The 20,587-nt window shown below is 39.6% G+C and overlaps 2 protein-coding genes across 2 annotated transcripts in view; both read left to right on the top strand.

Annotated features, from left to right (window-relative positions):
- ctnnbl1 (catenin, beta like 1) overlaps positions 1 to 4,836 on the top strand; it is a 53,216-nt gene extending 48,380 nt beyond the window's left edge. Inside the window, exon 16 of the mRNA XM_053481896.1 lies at positions 4,509 to 4,836. Coding sequence (XP_053337871.1) covers positions 4,509 to 4,597 — 89 coding nt within the window. The 3' untranslated portion in view covers positions 4,598 to 4,836. The remainder of the gene's footprint in view (positions 1 to 4,508) is intronic.
- A 4,628-nt stretch (positions 4,837 to 9,464) lies between these two features.
- The window catches only part of LOC128510661 (V-set and transmembrane domain-containing protein 2-like protein), a 46,576-nt gene continuing 35,453 nt past the window's right edge, over positions 9,465 to 20,587 (top strand). The window contains exon 1 of the mRNA XM_053483107.1: positions 9,465 to 9,730. Coding sequence (XP_053339082.1) covers positions 9,616 to 9,730 — 115 coding nt within the window. The 5' untranslated portion in view covers positions 9,465 to 9,615. The remainder of the gene's footprint in view (positions 9,731 to 20,587) is intronic.

The raw sequence follows: 20,587 nt of genomic DNA, 5'->3' as shown, positions 1-20,587 counted from the left end.
TTCTCCCCAGGAGAGGAGGAAGGAACTTCTGAGTTTGGTCTTTGTGGCTTATCAGATGGTTGATCTGTAGATGGAGACTTGTGTTATCTGTTAAGAGTTGACAAGTTAAATATATAGACTGTGTTCGATTAGGCAAACAGGGATAAGGGATTTCTGTCATGGTATTTCCTTTAGGTTTGGTTTGATAGTTGATCACTGATGGGCGCATTTGACTGAGCTAAAGGTGCATTTGACCTTTCTGTAACAAGATCACAATTGATAATTCCATAACGATCCATAATCTCCAACAGTTTTATATTAAGGTTCCAAATCAAGGTTACATGCAATCATTTCCCTCAACATTTACATGCCAATATTCTATTCACAGGGTCCTTTTCCGGGGTACTTACAATTGAGATTGAGATTGTAGTTTTGATTTGAGTCGTTCATACTAAGGTTCTATTTAACTGTTTCCTGTTAAAGTTCCTGTTCCATACCAAAGTTCCATGCAACTACACTATACACTACACTGCACCATAACCTTCAATTCAGTTGTGTCATGCCAAATGTACATTGAGTTGTTCAGTTAGCTTCTATATTCTATAAGCTTTAATATTTCATTAACCATGTCTCAAAATTGAAAGACCTTTCCATATTAAAGGTTTGTTTGACTTTTCTATTCCACATGTCTGTTCGGCTATTTCATGTTAAAGGTTCATCTGACTCTTCAGCCCGACTGTTCCATACTAAACTTTAATTTGAGTGTTCCATCTGACTGTTTAATACTAAAATTCCATCCAACTATCCCTTTTGTCTTTTCTGTGCCAAAGTTCCATGTCACAATTCAATGTCCGATACCACATTTCAATTTAGCTATGCGTCATGCCAAATGTACATTGAGCTGTTCAATTCATGTAGATGATCCATTCAGTAGTTCCTCATCAAAATTCCAATCGTATGTTCCACTCGACTGATCCATACTAAAATTTAAGTCAGCTGTTTCATAGTAGTTCCATTAGATGGTTCTTTAATAAATTTTCATTTAAGTGTCGGTTATGTTAGGCTGATTTATATAAAAGTTTACCGTTCCTTACTAAAGTTCTTTTGGACTGTTCGCTTCTAAAATTTCAACCAGCTGTTCCATGCCAAAGTTTCATTTAACTGTTCCATACCACAATTCAAGACAACAGTTCCTTACCAATTTTTTCATTTAACCACTCTAAAGGAAACATTGGGTCAAGTGTTCCATAGTAAGGTTTTGCCAGATTGATGATTCCATGTAAAGTTCTAGTGAGCATTTTCATAGTACGGCTCCAGTTAACCGACAGCTGACTGAAAAGTTACTATACTATAGACGGAAACTCTTCCAAAATTCCAATGGGCTGTTCCCTACCAAAGATCCATTTGACAAGCCCGAGTTTACATTCGATGGAAACCTACATCTTGACTGTTCCACACACAGTTCGTGGTTGTGTATGATGGGTTCGTTCCACACTTCTCTGCTTGGACAGTTAAAGATTTGATTTTCATTCCCACGCATATTTATATCTGATAATTTTTTCCCAGAGCAGGTAAATCTCACAGTTCTCAGATATGAGATTTTATTTATTTTTTTTGCATGAAATTGTAATATAGTCACTTGCGCCATTCTGAAGCACACGTGACACAATAAGGGTCGTTCGCTCCTGTGTTTCGAGTGCTGATCGCAGGCACACTGCTTCACTTCTCTGGTCAACATGCTGTCAGTCTGATTGTGGGTTTTTTCCAGGCTGGATTTCATCAAGCAGCATGTCGTGGGTCAAGTGTGCAGCCCGAGCCACTGACCCATCAAATACACCCGCTGATTTCTTTCTTTTTTTTCCCCTCGTTTTTCCCCCCTCATCCGCTAGCTCTGTCTTTACTTCACTTTACTTTTGCCACACTGAGCTGTGATCAGCTCCACACGCACACAGCTAGGTTTGATTGTAATCTGCTGTTTGTTAGCAGTGTGCTGGAAGACTCCAGCACCTTAAGGCACTACAAAGAACAGAGTCAAAAAAACCTGGCTAATTATTATACTGTTGCTGTACCCAGTGAAGAGACACACTCGTGTATGTTATTTGTGTTATTTGTCCTCTAAGCATTGTGAGCTTTTTTTTTTTTTTCAGCACTCATTATAGCGAATTTATTGTTAATCAAGTCATCAGTCCCCTAGTACCTCCTCTCTGTAATCAAATGTGTAACTAGGACAAAAGACGAATCGCGGCACGCTGTTGCTGCAGAGATTATGAATTTAATTAGCTCGTGCAGAAGCAAAAGTCGCGGGCCTTTTTAGCTCGTTCCGCGCAGATTCGCAGCAGGAGGTGCGCTGCCTGGCTCGGGCTCCATGCGTCATGGAGCGCACACGTCCTTGATAGGAGTTTCACGTACACTGGCATTCGGCTGTTCCTGACCGTGATCTGCATGTGTAATTGTGTGTGTGTGTGTGTGTGTGTGTGAGAGAGAGAGAGAAAAAATATGGAATGTGCAAGGTTTCCACACCTCTCAGCTCGAACAGGGATTATCCACCTCACCACTATTTATGCTGTATGCAAATAGCATCTGATTCAAGGCTGGATGAAGAGTGTGTGTGTGTGGGTGTGTGTGTGTGGTGCCCTTTAGCATGCCTGGCTCTCTTCGTTTCAGCTCATCTCAGTACTTTTTTTTTTTTTTTTTTTTTAAGCAGGCTTGATGCTAGGCTTGCCGTGAGTCTTGAAAGGGCTAAGAGAATAATCCATGCCTGCGTCTTCCCCCGGACCATTATACTCTCAGATAACATGCCGTTAGAAAGAGGTCTGTGTTTGTGTGTGTGTGTGTGTGTTGGGGTGAAAAGATATTTACTGTTTCAATCTGTAACTTCACCTTTGGCACAGTGAAGGAGACGAAAGTATGGCTTTGTATCTTGATCTCAGTAAAGGGGAAGAAGGCGTGGCCTATCTATCTACCTACCAGCCCCAGTGTAAAAGGGGGTGTGGCCTATTGACTTGGTGTGGTCACGATTAGTCTCAGCAAAGAAGGAGGTGTGGCTGATCCCCCCCGCCAGTCCTAGAATAGGAGGTGTGGCTTATCTAATTGTCTGTTCCAGTATAGGAGGAGGCGTGGCCTATTTATTTACCACTCCCCTTATAGGAGGCATGAACTATCTACTTGCTAGTCCTAGTGTAGAAGGAGGCGTGGCCTATCTAACTGCAAGTCCCTGTGTAGAAGGTGGTGTGGCACATCATATTGTCAGTCCCAGTGTAGGGGGCGTGGCCTACTTACCAGTCCCTAAATCGAAGGATGTGTGGCCTATCCACCGTCGCCATACTGTATATTTACCAGTCCTGATATAGGAGGCGTGGTCTATCTACTAGCCAGTCCCAGTGCAGAAGGAGGCGTGGCCTGTCTACCTGCCAGTCCCATTGCAGAAGGAGGTGTGGCCTATATGCCTGCAATTCTTGTATAGAAGGTGGTGTGACATATTTTAGTCACAGTGTAGAAAGAGGCGTGGCCTATATATCCACCAGTTCCTGTATAAAAGGAGGCGTGGCCTATCTACCTATATATTTACCAGTCACAATATAGAAGGCGTGGCCTATCTACCTGCCAGTCCCAGTATATAAGGAGGCGTGGCCTATGTGACAGTCCCAGTATATAAGGAGGCGTGGCCAATCTACCTGTCAGTATATAAGGAGGTATAGCCTATCTACCAGTATATAAGGGGGCGTGGCCTCTGTGTGTCAATCCCAGTCAAGAAGTCTCTGTTCATTCAAATGCCTTTGCATCAGAATATTGATGTTTTTTTTTTATTGTTATTTATACAGTGTATAATTTATACACACACACTCACACACACACCTGGTCAGTGGCCTGTAGAGAGAATAAAAAGCAAGAGAGCAGCAAGTGCAGAGGAAGAAGGTGGTGATGCGCTGAGTGTGTGTGTGTGTAAGTAGGGGAAAAGAGAACACTGCATTAATAATGTGCAGACTGAGCAGGTGAAGTGCTGAAGGTCTGTGTGTGTGGGTTTGTAGTTTTGTGTGTGTGTGTGCATGTGTGTGTGTCCACGTTTCCACAGGTGCAGTTTTAAGTGCTGCTGCTCTTAATCGTATTTGGCCTTTTAAAGCAGAGCTCTTAGTCTGCGCTCGTCCTGCTGGTGTGAAACTGCAGACTGAAGCCTTTTTCCTCCTTGGTTATTTATATATATATCTCTGTGTGTGTGTGTGTGTGTGTGTGTGTGTGTGTGTGCTCTTGTAAATACCCAAACTCTGACAGCTTGAGTGTAACTGTGCCTATTTCAGACAATGGACTTAACGCGACTCACTCTTGCGATGCCGTTTTGATTAACAAACAAATAAATAATCTAATCTTATTTATATTTATAATATAATCATATTATATATTTCAGACTCTCCACCACTCGTATAGAGACGGATACGGATGAAAGATCATAAGATGTTGAATCATGTGATACACTGATGTCACGTTGTTTGTGAAGCACAGATCGTATCAGTCGTTTTTTTTCTGTTTTGCAGAATACGCAGAGAGCATCGGCGACGGAAAGAACGAGGAGTACCGGCTGAGCGAGCAGAAACGGATCCTGGAGCTTCTGGAGGAGTTCTAGCTCTAGCCGATCAGATCAGATCCGGTCACTCCTGATCACAGAACTTTGCGCTCCCTGTAAATAATACGTTTGATAACTGATTGATAGACGTCGTGACTGACGGATGAAGAGTTTTTAAACCGTGTTAAACGTAAAGGTCCAAACCGAGCCGTCTTTCTGTTTCTTCTTCTTTGCTGTGATTTGTATTTGGGTAATTTGTAAATCGGAAACGATGTAATAAAATGTCCTTTTTCATGTCACAGAGTGTCTGTTTAGTGCTCTCAATATTGTTAATGCTAACATTCTGGAAACTAGGTTCTCAGGCTCTCTGCATAACAGTGATGCTGATATTTTCTAGTCAGAATGCGAACACTTCTGCGTTTATCTAACCTCAGAAGTGGGAAGTCAGAGAAATCCGACATCAGGAAACAAGTATGTCTATAATGCCTTATGAGTGTCTCATAGTGTCAGGAATGTTTATTTTTTATTTGTTATACAAAAAATGTAGGACAGCGACTGCTCAACGAACCATGTTTTCCTGAATTCTATTAAGAGATGTTTTGTGGTGTTTCTTTCGTAAGTTGAAAACTGTAATCGTAGGCAGGTTGTTGTGCTAGAAGAGGAATAACGCACTTCGTGTTGTTCTGTCAGAGAAAACTAATCCATGTCAGTGTGGTAACAAACTTGAAGGCGTAAAAAAAACTTCAAGGACATTACAGCGATGAGACTCTGAGCCGCAGTGAAACTATTTCGGCTCTTCGTCTGTGAATGAGGATCTCGGCAGAGGAGGCTCTGAGCCCGCTGCAGTCGTTCCCGTAAACGTTCAGCAAGTGGAACACCTGATGCTTCAAAGTCGACGGATAACTCTGAAATCGATGAGAAGAAGAGATGCATCTGTGTGTGTGTGTGTGTGTGTGTGAACTGTACACTCAATCATTCATGTTACAGGAACTCGGCTCATACAGTCCTGACCTCGCTCCAAATCATTTCCACATGGGCCGTTAAAGGGGTTCCTGGGAGGCCGGCGTTTCATACACCTTGGTTCTGGTTTACTGAGGAAACTTTCTACCTTGATGGTGTTCAAGCTCTGGTTAAATGCTGGGATACGTGCGTTAGTGTATCAGGGGATTATATAGAGAAATAAAGGGAGTTTTTACCTCTTTAGAACTGTGTTCTATTATTTTGCACAGTCCCGCTTTGACTCGAACACCCAACATATTATTGTAATAAGACCTTGACTGTAGTACTGTAATTGAACAATCCTTTCCCCAAATAAAGCTGTAAAGTTATGCATTATCATGAATTCAGGAAAACACACACAACAGAACCGTGGCTGTGGAAAAACATTTTTTTTTTTGTGTGAAGCGAGTCCACCGTCACCAGGTCTCTAAACGAGACTGAATTTCTAGTTTGTGCTCTTCGGTCTCGCTCTTTTGTTTCAGAAATTGCCTCCGGGCCCCTGGTGTGGATTTAATGGTCAATAATTTGATGTTTGTCCAGCGGTAATGAGCCAGCAAGTCTCACTCCTACGCTAATGACTAGCGTGCTGAGTTAGCGAGAACACAATAAGCGCCATCTCTATTCGTCTCTTGTTGTTCTCTAGCTGTTTATTGCTCTTTGCTTCAGTCTCGCTCTCTTGCTCTCTCTCTCTCTCCGTTTATCGAGTGGAGGGGTGGATTGGGGTGGTATTTAGCGGTTAGCATAACAGTTGAAGGTCACTGGCTTGCGAATGCGCTAATCCTTCCTCTGTAGAGGGTTTTTTTGTTGTTGTATGGGATCCTGTGACAGCGTGGCGTTCCAGGAAAAGAAATCTGTCTGAAAACTGTGTTGTTCATTAAACACGGTATTTAACACTAAACAAAACAAACAAACAAAAAAAAACCCTGTAAGACGTCTCCGGTGATGACCCTTGACCCTCCTAACACGATTGAGATCTTGACCTCAATCTAATTGCTCAGGTTTTTCACGGGTGTCACTTTATTATTATTATTAGTTTATTTTTATTTGTCTTTAATTGCCCTGCAAGATAGTTTTTAAGTTGTTTTTTTAATTTCCAGAAATTTCCCCCGAGACTTTGTTCGCTTGCTGCTTGGTCTTCGTGATGCTCTTTCTTCAGAGTAGGCACTTTTGAGAGGCTCCAGGACAGGCGATTACATTTAACAACATCAACACAAAAGACGCATTGTTATTAAAAAAGAATCCGCTTCAGGGGGGAGGGGGGGGGGCAGTTAAGTAAGGATGACTCCCAGGGCCTTTGATTGACAGGAGCCCTTAAAAAGGGGTTTGAATAGAATTGGCTTCCTTAAGGTTATGGGTTTTAGTACATCAGGCTTTCATAGAGTCAAGACTCTCTGGCACCCCTGCTGGTAAGAATAAGTATTATTACTGCTTACTGGTTATTGTTTCGTCCTAGGCATCACAAGAAGTGTGTGTATTTAGTAAAAAAAAAAGCATTCAGTGTGAGTCCATGTGTATGTGTACTGGATAAAGTAGAGAAGATCATCAAACTGAACGAATGGGACAAGAAAGCCGTATTTGGCGCTCAGCATGAACTCGGCGTATGTCCCAGTGTTTATAATCGAGCCTGACTGGTATTGATGGCCCTCGGGTGCAACACCGGATTCCAAATGCAAATAAGCGATAAATACAGAGAGAGAGAGAGAGAAAGAGGCGAGGCCAGTCACATGGCTCTGGTGGCTCAGCGGTTGTGTTGGCGCAGCAGGGCCGGGGTCGCCCCTTCACGCAGCCTAAACATCTGCTCCGCATGCGCCTCTTCTTCTTCACAAACTGCACCTGTAATAAGGCAAGCCCTAATTTGCATATTAAATTGGCAGGAAGTCATGCGCTCCTCATATCAGTGATTACGACAGCGGCGGTGCTCGGGCTGTAATTTCACACCTCAGAGATGCTGGAATAATTGTCTTTTCCGCCTGGTTGAGTTGTAGCTCTTTGTGCAGCCCAAATTGAAACAAAACGCCGACCAAAAGGTTGTGTTAAAATTTCATCTCGGACTGGTTTATATTTTTCGATCTGACCGACGAGGGCATGTGACGGACAAGGTCTATCGGCTAAAAAAAAAAACTAGCTATAAAACAGCAATGTTGTGAAAAAAAAAAAACATTATTCATAATAAACAAATTGTTCATCATTTATTTAGCAGAAAGAGCAATTTGGTAGAACCTATCCATCTACCAGCATGTTTTCCAGCCAGTGAGCCTGGAGGAAGCTCACACAGAAAATAACCTGAGCTCAGGATCGAACCCAGGACTCTGGAGCTGTGATGCAGCAACACGTACAGCTTAAATGCATTTCTACACAGGGTGGCCAAAAGTCAGGATACATTCGCAAAATGTATTTAAAAAAAAAAAATCGCTGTAATTTGACGTGGTCTGTGTCGGCAGCGCCTGAATGCACGCTGAATACAAGAACGCTGAACGTTCCTTAATGGATCAGAACTGACGTTCCATGCAGAGATGATTTCCTCCTTTAGTGCTGTGGATTGTTCTGGGCCGATTCTGAGAGACCACTGAGTTCAGATGAGCACGAAGGGGAAAAATAACACAGTCAAGTGGTGTCAAGCTGGGTCTGGGATGGATGGATGGATGGATGGATGGATAGATATATAGATGGATAGATGGATAGATAGATAGATAGATGTATAGATAGATAGATAGATAGATAGATAGAGAGATAGAGAGATGGATAGATAGAGAGATAGATAGATGGATAGATAGATTTTGAATTGTATCTACATTTAACCATGAAAAGTCATTGTTACTACCCTAGAAATTGTACGTTTTAGTAAAATTTCTTTAAAAAAATACATAATTTAAGCAAAATAATTTACTACTAAAGCTAACTAAAAAGTGGTGGATGCATAGCTTTTATTTTTTATTGATGTTTACATATTTACAGTACATAAAAACAACCAAGTTAATAAATACATTTATTAGTATATACATATACATTACCGTAAAGTTTGGGGTCACTTGCAAATTTTGTTGTTTTTTTTAGTGATTTATTTTCTACATTCTACAACAATACTGAGGATTTCAAAACTATAAAATAACACATATGGAATTAGGTAATTACATAACAACAAGAAAAAAACAGTTAGTTGTTATTTTAAGACACAGAGGTCAGCCTTTCTGTCTATATATAGTATGATATATTTTTATATATAGTATAAAAACAGGATAGGAAATAAGGATAAAAAAAATGTGTGTCAGATAAATAAAAAGCTAGAAACAATGGTTTTATTTATTTTTCACTTTTTTATTCAATTATGACATTATGTATGTATGACTTGATATACGAGGTGTGTTCAAACCGGGGCTTGTATGAAATGTCTGGTGAATGAAGGTGTAAAAGTGATCGGCATATCCAGAAGACTTTATGTCTGGGCCAACCCTGGCCGACTCCCCGTTCCCAACTCTGTGGGAACTGTACACACACACTCGTTCACCGACACCACCTGCACGTTACAGGAACTCACTGTCTGGGAGTTATTGCCACGCCCCCTGTACAGTCCTGACCTGACCATCAGACATTTAAAGGAGTTCCTGGGAGGCCAGCGTTTCAGACCATGGATCATGGCTCCTGTGTACCCGACGGTGTCCGAGCGCTAATGAAACACTGGGATAAGTACATTAGTGTAACAGAGAAATAAAGATGATGAGTTCTTTACTCTCCTAACTGTGTTCTGCGTAAGCACCCGTCCTGGTGTGATAAATAGATACTGTAGATAGGCTCGACGCTGGGGATCTGAGAGGAGATCACTCCCACTGTATGACTCCGCTGTATCACTCCGCCGCGCGCTCTAGCCCGTGACGCTGAGGCTTAGCGCGCGCAGTACCAGAGAGCAACGCTGGAGAGACTGCAACACACTCACACTCACACACACACACCCCTCTTTCTCTCTCTCTCTCTCTCTCTCTCTCTCCTGCCTCACACACACTACCTCCTCCCCCGGGTGTGGATCTATCCCGAGGCTCCGGTGTGACCGTGGATGCGAGGCGGTGTCCTCTAGCAGAGGCGACATGCGCGCGCTCCGGCTCCTGCTGCGGAGTCTCCACTGCGTGGGGCTCTACATCCAACTTAGTAGCGCTCTCTCCTCATCCTCCACCCAGGGGGAGAACCGCATCTCCAGCAACGGTGAGCGCATCTCTCACACACACACACTTACACACACACACTTACACTGGCTAAATGCCTTACTAACTGGATGAAGTCATTATTATTATTATTATTATTATTATTATTATTATTATTATTATGCATTATGATTATGCGCAGTGTGTATATGGTGACTATATCTAATCCCAAATTTATTTAAGATCTATTTATTTTAGTTATTTATATCATATTAATTTTGTTTCAGATGATATGCATGATCTTTAGTATAGAATATATTATAGTATGCACTATATTCATTAGTTTTTATGTTATTTTATTATTTATTTTTCCTCTATCTCTCTTCAACTTGCATTCATTATCCATTCATTCAATATTTAATATTTTACATAATATCGATTAATATGTCACTTCATATGATTTGCCCCCGGTGTGAATCTAGCAAAGTGTAACTTTAAATTATTTCTCTAATTGAAGCTGCACTGGTGATCCCACTTGTGTACTTTGATTGAATTACATCCACAAAATTGTCTCAAAATGATGTAAATAAAATAACAAAATTATATTAATTTATTCATGTATTTATTAAATGGCACAATTTTAGAGCTGAACTTTTTGCTTTATTTTTAATGCAAGAATATATATATATATTTTAAATGACAGTCATTAGGCAGCTGCTGGAGTGTGAAATACGGTGCAGTGAGTAAATCACAGGACTTTCAGTCCCTCCGAATGAATTCGGCACCGTAGGAGTTAAAACCTGGACTCGAAGAGTTAAATTTGGATTGCGTGCTGTGATTTCGGACTGTAGTAACTAATGCGAGATTTTAAGAGTTAAATTAGGATTCAGTGCTGAAGGTTTTAAGTCTGGACTGTAGGAGTCAAGTTCAGTATATTACAAATTAATTCCAAATTAAAAAAGTTTGTTCAGCACTGTAGATTAAAAAATTCAGGCTGTAGAAAGCAATTAAGTTTAATCAAGAATCGAGTATGAGATAAGGATTTAGGATTGTAGGGCTTAAGTTAGGACTAACTAAATCATGGAGGACTGGAGGGTTAACTTGGTAGTGTAAGAGTTACTTCAGGAGGGATGTAATCAAGGAGTACAGAAGCTAATTCAAGAATGTATGGTTTAATTGAGCAATGTAAGAGATAATTATCAGTAATATATCAGTTAACACAGCAATGTGTAGGAGTTAATTCAGGAGTGTAGGAGTTAACCCACAAAGTGTGGGAGTTTATTTCGGGAGAATGGGAGTTAATTCTGAAGTGTGGGAGTTAATTCAGGAATGTAGGAGTTAATTCAGGAGTCTAAGAGTTAATTCAGGACTGCGGGAATTCATTCAGGAGTGTAGGAGTTAATTCAGGAGTATAGGAGGTAATTCAGGAGTGTAGGAGTTAATTCAGTAGTGTAGGAGTTAATTTAGGAGTATAAGAGTTAATCCAGGAGTATAAGAGTTAATCCAGGAGTATAAGAGTTAATCCAGGAGTGTAAGAGTTAATTCAGGACTGCGGGAATTCATTCAGGAGTGTAGGAGTTAATTCAGTAGTGCAGGAGTTAATTTAGGAGTGTAGGAGTTAATTTAGGAGTGTAGGAGTTAATTCAGTAGTGTAGGAGTTAATTCAGGAGTATAAGAGTTAATCCAGGAGTGTAAAACTGCAGGAATTAATTCAGGAGTGTAGGAGTTAATTCAGGAGTATAAGAGTTAATTCAGGAATGTAGGAGTTAATTTAAGAGTGCAGGAGTTAATTCAGGAGTGTAAGAGTTAATTCAGGAGTGTAAGAGTTAATTCAGGACTGCAGGAGTTAATTCAGGAGTATAAGAGTTAATTCAGGAGTGCAGGAGTTAATTCAGGACTGCAGGAGTTAATTCAGGAGTGTAAGAGTTAATTCAGGAGTGTAAGAGTTAATTCAGGACTGCAGGAGTTAATTCAGGAGTATAAGAGTTAATTCAGAAGTATAAGAGTTAATTCAGGAGTATAAGAGTTAATTCAGGAGTGTAAGAGTTAATTCAGGAGTATAAGAGTTAATTCAGGAGTGTAAGAGTTAATTCAGGAGTATAAGAGTTAATTCAGGAGTGTAAGAGTTAATTCAGGACTGCAGGAGTTAATTCAGGAGTATAAGAGTTAATTCAGAAGTATAAGAGTTAATTCAGGAGTATAAGAGTTAATTCAGGAGTGTAAGAGTTAATTCAGGAGTATAAGAGTTAATTCAGGACTGCCGGAATTAATTCAGTAGTGTAAGAGTTAATTCAGGAGTGTAAGAGTTAATTCAGAAGTATAAGAGTTAATTCAGGAGTATAAGAGTTAATTCAGGAGTGTAAGAGTTAATTCAGGAGTATAAGAGTTAATTCAGGAGTGTAAGAGTTAATTCAGGACTGCAGGAGTTAATTCAGGAGTATAAGAGTTAATTCAGAAGTATAAGAGTTAATTCAGGAGTATAAGAGTTAATTCAGGAGTGTAAGAGTTAATTCAGGAGTATAAGAGTTAATTCAGGACTGCCGGAATTAATTCAGTAGTGTAAGAGTTAATTCAGGAGTGTAAGAGTTAATTCAGGAGTGTAAGAGTTAATTCAGGACTGCAGGAATTAATTCAGGGTTGAAGATTTTGCTGTGTTGTTCTCGGGTTATTAAAGTTATAATTTTAAATCCACACGGCCCTTCTAATTGCTTCCTGCACATGAATTATCTAAATATTACTGTGTATAAAAAAAAACAAACACAAAATGAACGCTTATAACAAGCTAAGATGTGAAAATGAGAACATCGCATCCCCAGATGTCATAGCTGGTTTCTCGGTTTCATGTAGTGTGTGTGTGTGTGTGTGTGTGTGTGTGTCTATGCTGTGTGCATGCAGTGGATCGCAGGTGATCACACACTTTAAAACAGTTATTTGGACATTTGGGGAAACAACACAGAAAATGTCTGAGGCTGTGTTTCAGTAGTGCTCTTAACGCTCTTAATTTTAATCTGCCCTCGTCGACCTGCGCTCTGCCTTTTCATTCGGACTCGTTGGATCACTTCCACCATTTTAAGTGCTGCTCTATTATTTAATCAGATCAAAAGAATTTGTTAGACGAACCCTTGGAGAGCCGAGGGTGTGGCCTTTCGGAAGTTACCCATCATGCATTGCAATCTGTAAATTTAATTTACTTTTCAATAAAGGAGACGGAGTGTGCTTGTTGCTTGAGTGTACTGGTGTCGAGACATCCACGCGTTTTACGTTGCAAATGGGTGATTCAGGGACAAAGTTGTAAAGGCGTGGTCTTCGTTTCTGTCTGTCCCAGTGAAGGACGTGGAGTCTTCTTTAATTCTTTCTAGACATCATGTTGAGCAAATTGAAGCAGCCAATCAGTGACCATCGTATCAGATGATCACAGAGGTGCACGCCCCTAGATTCAAAATCTGATATCTAGATATTTGATGTGTTTAAAAGGTGGATTCTAATTGATTTTTAAAAAGCAACCATCAGCTATCTTGATATTTGATCTGATCTAGCTGCTTTAAAATCAATTTTTCAAACACCGGATGGTTGATTGCGTCAGTCAGGTTTTCTCGGGACACGAGATACACACTGCATCACACATCACTCATGTGATCTCAAGTCCCTGACTCCGGACACCGCTTTAATCCCGGTTGTTGGTCACTCTTGAGTATGTCACCTCAACTCTTTTTCAAACTCTATAAAGCAGAAATAGAAAAGCCTCTTCCCAACACTTGCTTGTTTTGGCTCGGCCATATTTAGACTATCGACGTGCGCGCTCTCCTCCAGTGATTTTTCTCTAATGGCTTTCTCGCTTTCTCAGCTCTCAGTAATATCACGCTGCGCAGATCAATGCCATCACCCTTTATATTCACCGAGGCCGTGGGGGAATCAAAGTAACTAGCTCGGTATAATGTGAAAAAAAAAAAAAAAAGAATTGTCCTTTTCCTCTCTTAATAACACACAGGAGTGAAAAGCATATTGTTTTGCTGGAACCTGTGGATGAATGGGATGTTATTTGACCTGAGGCGGTGGTGGTGGTGGCAGTGATGGTGGTGGTTAGAAGTGCACAACACGTTGCGTCAGGACTTATGTGTCAAGATCCTGAAGTCCACAACAAGCTCAGTAGCACACACACACACACACACACACACACACACTACTGAAATTGCTACGAGATCATACATTTTGAAATGAATTTTGAATGAATGTTTGCATAAAAATTAGATCATGGAACAAATACTACCGCTGATACAGTACTTGTACACCAAACCCCGTGAAATAGACGTCCATTGTTTGGTAGCTGCATTAGCCTTGTTTTTTTCTTTTCTTTTTTCTTTTTTTGTACGCAGTATGCAGTGCTGCAGTATTTCACATCATGAATTCCTCCCTCATGATACCAGAAATGTGAAATAATGTGTGGGAGAGACAGAGAGTGAGACAAAGCGCTGCTGACAGAATGATAAAGAGGGAGAGCGAGGCTAATGTAGCCATCTTTAGCAAGACTTCGCTAGTCAACCAGAATGCAAACCAGGTTCAACCCGCACCAGACATTGTCGTCCGAGCGTTTGGGGGTTTTGTCAGGGACGCAATTTTGATTGTTATTGTGAGTTCCATCACGTGAATAAGATAATCAGAGACGGGTGTGGATTTAGACACTTTTTAGCTAGTTTAGACTTTAAAAACAATAAGCCACAAACTAGCCAATTGTAAAAAGCGTCTTATTTTCTCAGCAGGCTGTATGTATCTCCATAGCAAAGAAACTCCAAGATGAGATCTCATGTTAATCTCTTCTTTATCTCTTAGACAGAAATGAGCCATGAGATTTAAGTGTTTTCTGCATGTTCTCAAAGGTGTCTCAAATGTGGCTCATTACCTTTAAATCTCAAAGATGATTTACATTTGTCTTGTGTGCAACTCACATATGAAGAAATGAGCCGTCTTGAGACTTGAACGAGATTTTAGCTGATTTCTCAATCTTCTCAAATGTGTCTCAAATATGGCTCATGACCTCTAAATCTCAGAGAGGGTTCATATTTGTCTTCTTTGCGACTCATATATTTTTTGTTTCCTCAAACCAGTGTTTCCCGCACATAAAGTATACAGTTCTTGTAAACTGTGCATTTGGGTTTTCTGATATGATCCTTTTTTAAATTTTTGCGTAGTCATGTGTGTATAGTTAGTTAAAATTAAATAAAATTGAGTTCTTTATATTGAAGAATATATTCTACTCAAAAATGTCACTCTATATTGCATAATCCTGACTTATATAGAGTATATTTATTCTAACATAATGCAAAGAATGGCTACAAATGCTTTGGGGTTTAAGGGTTAGGGTTCTCTGACAAACAGTGCCATCTACACTAAAGAGTGTTTAGTACTTCATCTTACTCTTCACATACGGGTAGGTGGAGGGGAGGGTTGGTAGGTTGAATCTCTGAAATAAAGAAATGTAGATATTTCGGTTGGTAACAACTAAAGTCAGTAACAACATTGCTTTGTAATAGATACATTTTTTATTTCGAAATTTAGATTTTTTTTTTTGAAAAATCCAACCATTACAAATAAAGAACTAAAATACAATATACAGAATATTTTTTATCGAGAAGTGAATGAGCAATGAGATAATGTTTTGTTTAATGATTTCTGTCTAGACATATCATTTAAGACCAAACCAATTTTTGTTTATACATTTATGACTAAATGTTCAACATTTTTTCATGGCCACCCCAATTAAGCCTACAGTACATATAGATTCTAATAAAGACATAATTTCTCGAACACATGCTCCAAGCCGGCAAATGTTTAAGTGTCCAGTTGTGTTAAAGAAATGTGCAGCGCATCGCCAGGCCTCGGTGTAAAAAAACAAACAAAAAAAAACACTTTATCCATCATTTATCCAGACCTTTAGGGCACCACCTACTTTTCCTGCCGCAGATAAAATGAAGAAGAAGAACAAGAAGACAAAGCGGACAGTGAAGGTGGGTTTTACTTTTTCGCGCCGAATTTAAAATAAATTATTGTTGACAAGAAGTCAAAATGTGAGTTAAAACCACAGAGTCTGGGGTTAAAAGATTGTGGTATAATTACCTAAAATTTGTTCTTAAATTGCAAAAGGAATTCAAATGCTACCTGTGGGTGGTTTAGCATGTGGATTAGCATATCTGGGTAACTAACACTTGTGAGGCTGAAAGTTTTTTTTTTAATGGTAAAAATCATTCAGCTGGCTACATTATTAGGCTTATTTTTTTTTTTTTTAAGTTAATGTTACTGCATAATGAGTTTTCTAAAACCAGTAGTTTTATTATAGTGTTTAGTGTTTAACAGTTACCAGAACATATAACTTTAGAGACAGCGGTTAATTATATTCTAGAAATAAAGACCAATATGTTTGTTTGTGGAAATGTTATCTTGGTAATTAAAAAATAATAATAATAATAAAAAAAAAATTATCTTGGTAATAGAAAATGTTCCAGTGTCTCCATCAGCACCAGCCCGTGAGCTCAAGCCCACCTCACAACCCTCAGAAAGCTGGGAATGGAGTATCTGAATGGTGTTTAAGTAAATCTCAATGTTTTAATATATATTTTTTGTTCCATTAGATACTAAGCAACTTTAGGAGTTGCAGACTTTGGACAAACTTGTTGGACCTCCACCACAAGAGAAAACTGATGTAGCCGGTGAGAAAGAACTTTTTCTGGCATTGGCCTGGTTCTTGTAGCCCTTATATATCATACTTTGAGTTAAGCAGTGTGACACTTAATATCTTTGTCAGGTTTCATGACATTTTGTATAAAGTAGTGTCTTGATTTGCCAGATTTTGCTGGTGTCTGGTATATTGTGTGAATTGTAAATTTATTTCACATGTATGCTGTGAACTGATTTGATATGTTTAATAAAACTATAATATTTCTAATTTGTTTTATGCATCTCATTTATATCTCATTATGATCTTATATATGACTCATTTGCTTCTCCTTCAAATGCAGTTTTGTTACTCATGTACATCTCAGATTTGTCGAATGTTGCCCAAAAGTATGTCTCGCTTTGTGTCTCAGTTATGTCTCTTTGTTTCTCCTAAGGAGGGTTTAGGAGAAATAGGAAAAGTCGAGCTTGTAATGAGACAGCTCAATTCAGTCTCATGAGACAGGAAAAAGCTGAGCAACAAAATTTTGCCATGGTTCATGACCACGTAGCTCGGATGCTTTCAGCTCGTAAAAACCGTGGGAGTTTTACACAGACTCACAAACAGGTACTTAGCTACCATTTTAGCTTTTGGCGACCCGCTGAGATGTCGGTGCACATTAAGCTTTGTATTCTTCAGGGGGGTTCGGGAGAGTGAGAAAAAGAACATTCACCTGCTGAAATTTTTTGGAATTTTTTTTTGTGCTATGTAATTTCCCAATGTATGCTCCCGCACTGACACCCGCTTCACATTTGCATGTGTCTCAGCCGGAAGTCATGAAGTGCAAGTGATAATAGTGATAACAAGGAAATATGATTATTAGCATCATTCTTCAGTCTCTTCAGTCTCACCCAAGGCTAAAGTCAGACTGCGTTTGAACACGAGCTTCAGTCCTCTTTAATTCACTGCATGTCTTGTTATTGATGTCTTTGTTTAATTTAAATTTTTTAATTTAAACATTTAAAAAGATTATTAATATTTTTTTGAGTATCACGTACACGATTACAAGTCATTGTTTATAATTCCGTTAAGTCATTTAATTATTTTTTTTTCTACGAGCCCTGACCAGAGAATTATTACGCACACAAACAGAAAACACATGCAGAAACATTGACGAGCCAAAAACGGATCCATGGAGGAGAAAAGCTGTTACATGGCGCTCGGTAACAGCCTGAAAACGGGCCATCGGAGTCCCTCAGAGGCGAGCCGTGAAGTCAGCTCCTTCGTTTAGACTTTACACACTGCAGCCATATTGTTGTAATGGGTGTATGTGTGTGTGTAAGTGTGTGTTGGTGTTGAAACTGAGGAAATGTTTCGCTCTCAGTGTTGTAATGTACTGGGATAAGAAATTGGGAGGTGGAAGCTGACTGTGGAAGGAAGTGTGATTCTGTGGAGCTCAGGCAACCAGTAGAATCTAGTTACATGACATGAGCGGGCATTCTGGCTCATGTGACTGTTAGTCTGAGTCCAGAAGGCGTGGCTTTTGTGATTATTTGTTGCAATAAAGATCACATGGCCTTTATGCCTGTTAGTCTCATTGAAGGTGTGGCCCGTATGCCTGTTAGTCTCATTCAAGTGGGCGTGGCTTATAGGCCTGTTAGTTTCATTGAAGGAGGCGTGGCCTGTATGGCAGTTACATTTACATTTAGGCATTTTGCAGACGCTCTTATCCAGAGCGACTTACATTTTTATCTCATTACACATCTGAGCAGTTAAGGGTTAAGGGCCTTGCTCAAGGGCCCAACAGTGGCAACTTGGTGGTTGTGGGGTTTGAACCTGGGATCTTCCGAACCGTAGTCCAATGCCTTAACCACTGAGCTACCCCTGGCCCCTTAGGGAAAAAGGCATGGCCTGTACGCCTGTAAGTCCTGGTTAATAAAGTGTGGCCCCCACCTGACAGAAGCAACATTCTCTTCGTGCTTGTCAGTCTAAGGGAAGGAGGCGTGGCCTCATGCCTATTAGTCTGAGTAAAGGAGACCTGGCTAAAGTGCCTGTTAGTCTAAAAGAGGGAGGTGTGGCTTGTGTGCTCATTAATCTCAGAGTGACCATTATGCCAGTTAGTTTTTTTTTTATTATACCGAACATATAACACATAACAAAACAAAAAACAAAAACACACACAAATAAATAAATAAAAAATAAAACACAAGTAAGGAATATGGCAATATTTAGATGAAGACGCAATTTCAACATGTATACTGATATCTAATATTACAAGTGCATTCATATAACAGTGACTGTATTCATGTGTCTGTGAACATTATGATCATGTGTGTATGCAAATGTCTGTGCATGTGAGACAGTTATTACATCTTAAGGTGGGAGAGATAGCACATAATTGAAATAATATCTACCAGATTATTAACAAATATAATAATAATAATAGTAATAACAAAAAAATTAATAAATAAAATAATAATAATAATAATAATAATAATAATAATAAAAAGAAGCCATTGGAGATATCATATATTATTAGCAATAATAATAACCATAATACCTATAACAACAACAACAACAAAAACAATAATAATAATAATAATAATAATAATGTCAATAATAATAATGTCAATAATAATAATCATAATAACAAGTTGGGGATGTAGAGAGATTTGAAAAGGGTGGAGAACAATGAGGAAGGCAAGTAAAATTAACCACTATAAATTATAACTAAAAAATAAGACTAAATAATACTACTACTAATAATATTAATAATAGTATTTTTAGGCTTGCCTATGGCAATTAGTTTGAATAAAAGAGGCGTGGCTTTTCACTCTTTTAAAAATCGTATCATATTGTACTGAAAATCTCGTATTAATCACTTTGACTCATCAAATCAACAATCAACATCCAATAGATCTTTCATACCAAGTATCAAGATTCAAAGTGTTTCATATCAGTGGTAACACCGGACACACACACACACACACACACACCCACACACACACAAAATGTACTGTACATGTCTATTGCTTTATTAAGTATCAGTGTTTCACTTCTTTTCCAGTTAATAAAGAAACAAATTCATGACAAATGATTTCAGGAATAGTAACCCTACAGCCTTTTATTAAACCCTCTGAAACGAATGAATCGGAGGCTCTTTTAAATCCTCTCAAGCGCCACATTCTGCTCGATTCTAGAAATGCTGGTTCTGGAAAGTCAGGAACATCAGACAAGTGCTTAAACGCTGAAATCATCCCATTCCTCTGGAGAGAAGGAACACTTTTCACTTCAGAAGCCAAGTCTAAAGTAGATGGGTCAAGCATTAGACAGCCGGTTCTCCTTCGTCTCTCTCTGTTTTTATCTCCCTCCATCCCTCGCTCGGCAGGCCGCCCATCTTGACGTGCTCCTGTGGAGAGCTCGTGCCTCCGAGCGCTTCAGATCTGCACTTGGCATTCTCTTTTTCACGTCATGGTGTGCTTGGAAAGAGGATGACAGAAATGTGTTCAAAGATATACAGTTTTTTTTTTTTTTCAAGTTCAGAAAGAGTCAAAGGACCATATGGATACCAGTTTGGTTCATTATTTGCTGTATTTGTTTCAGTGTGGATATAAATATAGCGTCTTCTCTGTTTGTTTGTCTTTGAGCTGTGGCATTCTGTCATGGCTGGCTTCTTCCGATGAGTCCACCATCTTCTCTTGATGTGGATGCCACATGAATACACACACACACACACACACACACACACACTCATCGAGAGAGAGAGTAAGAAAGAGACGGAGGCGGACTGATCTTCTAAAGAGTCTTGAGAGCTCCATCCCACCAGCTTATCTCACTTTAGACACATTTCAGCCAGGCTTGGCATCCTGTTCCTTCTGGGAGGCTCTTGGCAGCCACTTCTGGCAAGAAAGCGAGAGAAAAAGAGATACAGTGCTGATTCTCCTTCTTTCATCCCTCTATAAACATCTCTCTCCCCGTCTCTCTGCCTCTGAGACCCAACCATGCTGTCTCACCCCCCTCTCCTCACTGAGCCGTTGTTTACCTTCGGAGCTCGGGAACCTCAGAAAGCCCTGAATGCACTGGGAACGAGAGGGGCTGCTTTTGTGTTGGTGATGGCTAATTAGGACACATAATTTTTTTTTTTTTTGGAAGACAGTGATGAAGATGTGTTCAGCAAACAGCTCTTAAACATCTACCGAGGCACTTAGCTGTAATGAACTGACAACACGTACTGTACCGTGTTAGCACATTCTTCTTTCTTTCTCAACCTGT

Source organism: Clarias gariepinus, chromosome 22 (genome assembly GCF_024256425.1).
Source record: "Clarias gariepinus isolate MV-2021 ecotype Netherlands chromosome 22, CGAR_prim_01v2, whole genome shotgun sequence".
Classification (NCBI taxonomy): domain Eukaryota; kingdom Metazoa; phylum Chordata; class Actinopteri; order Siluriformes; family Clariidae; genus Clarias; species Clarias gariepinus.
Note: the sequence above shows the minus strand (reverse complement) of the source record. Positions and strands in the feature narration are given on the sequence as shown.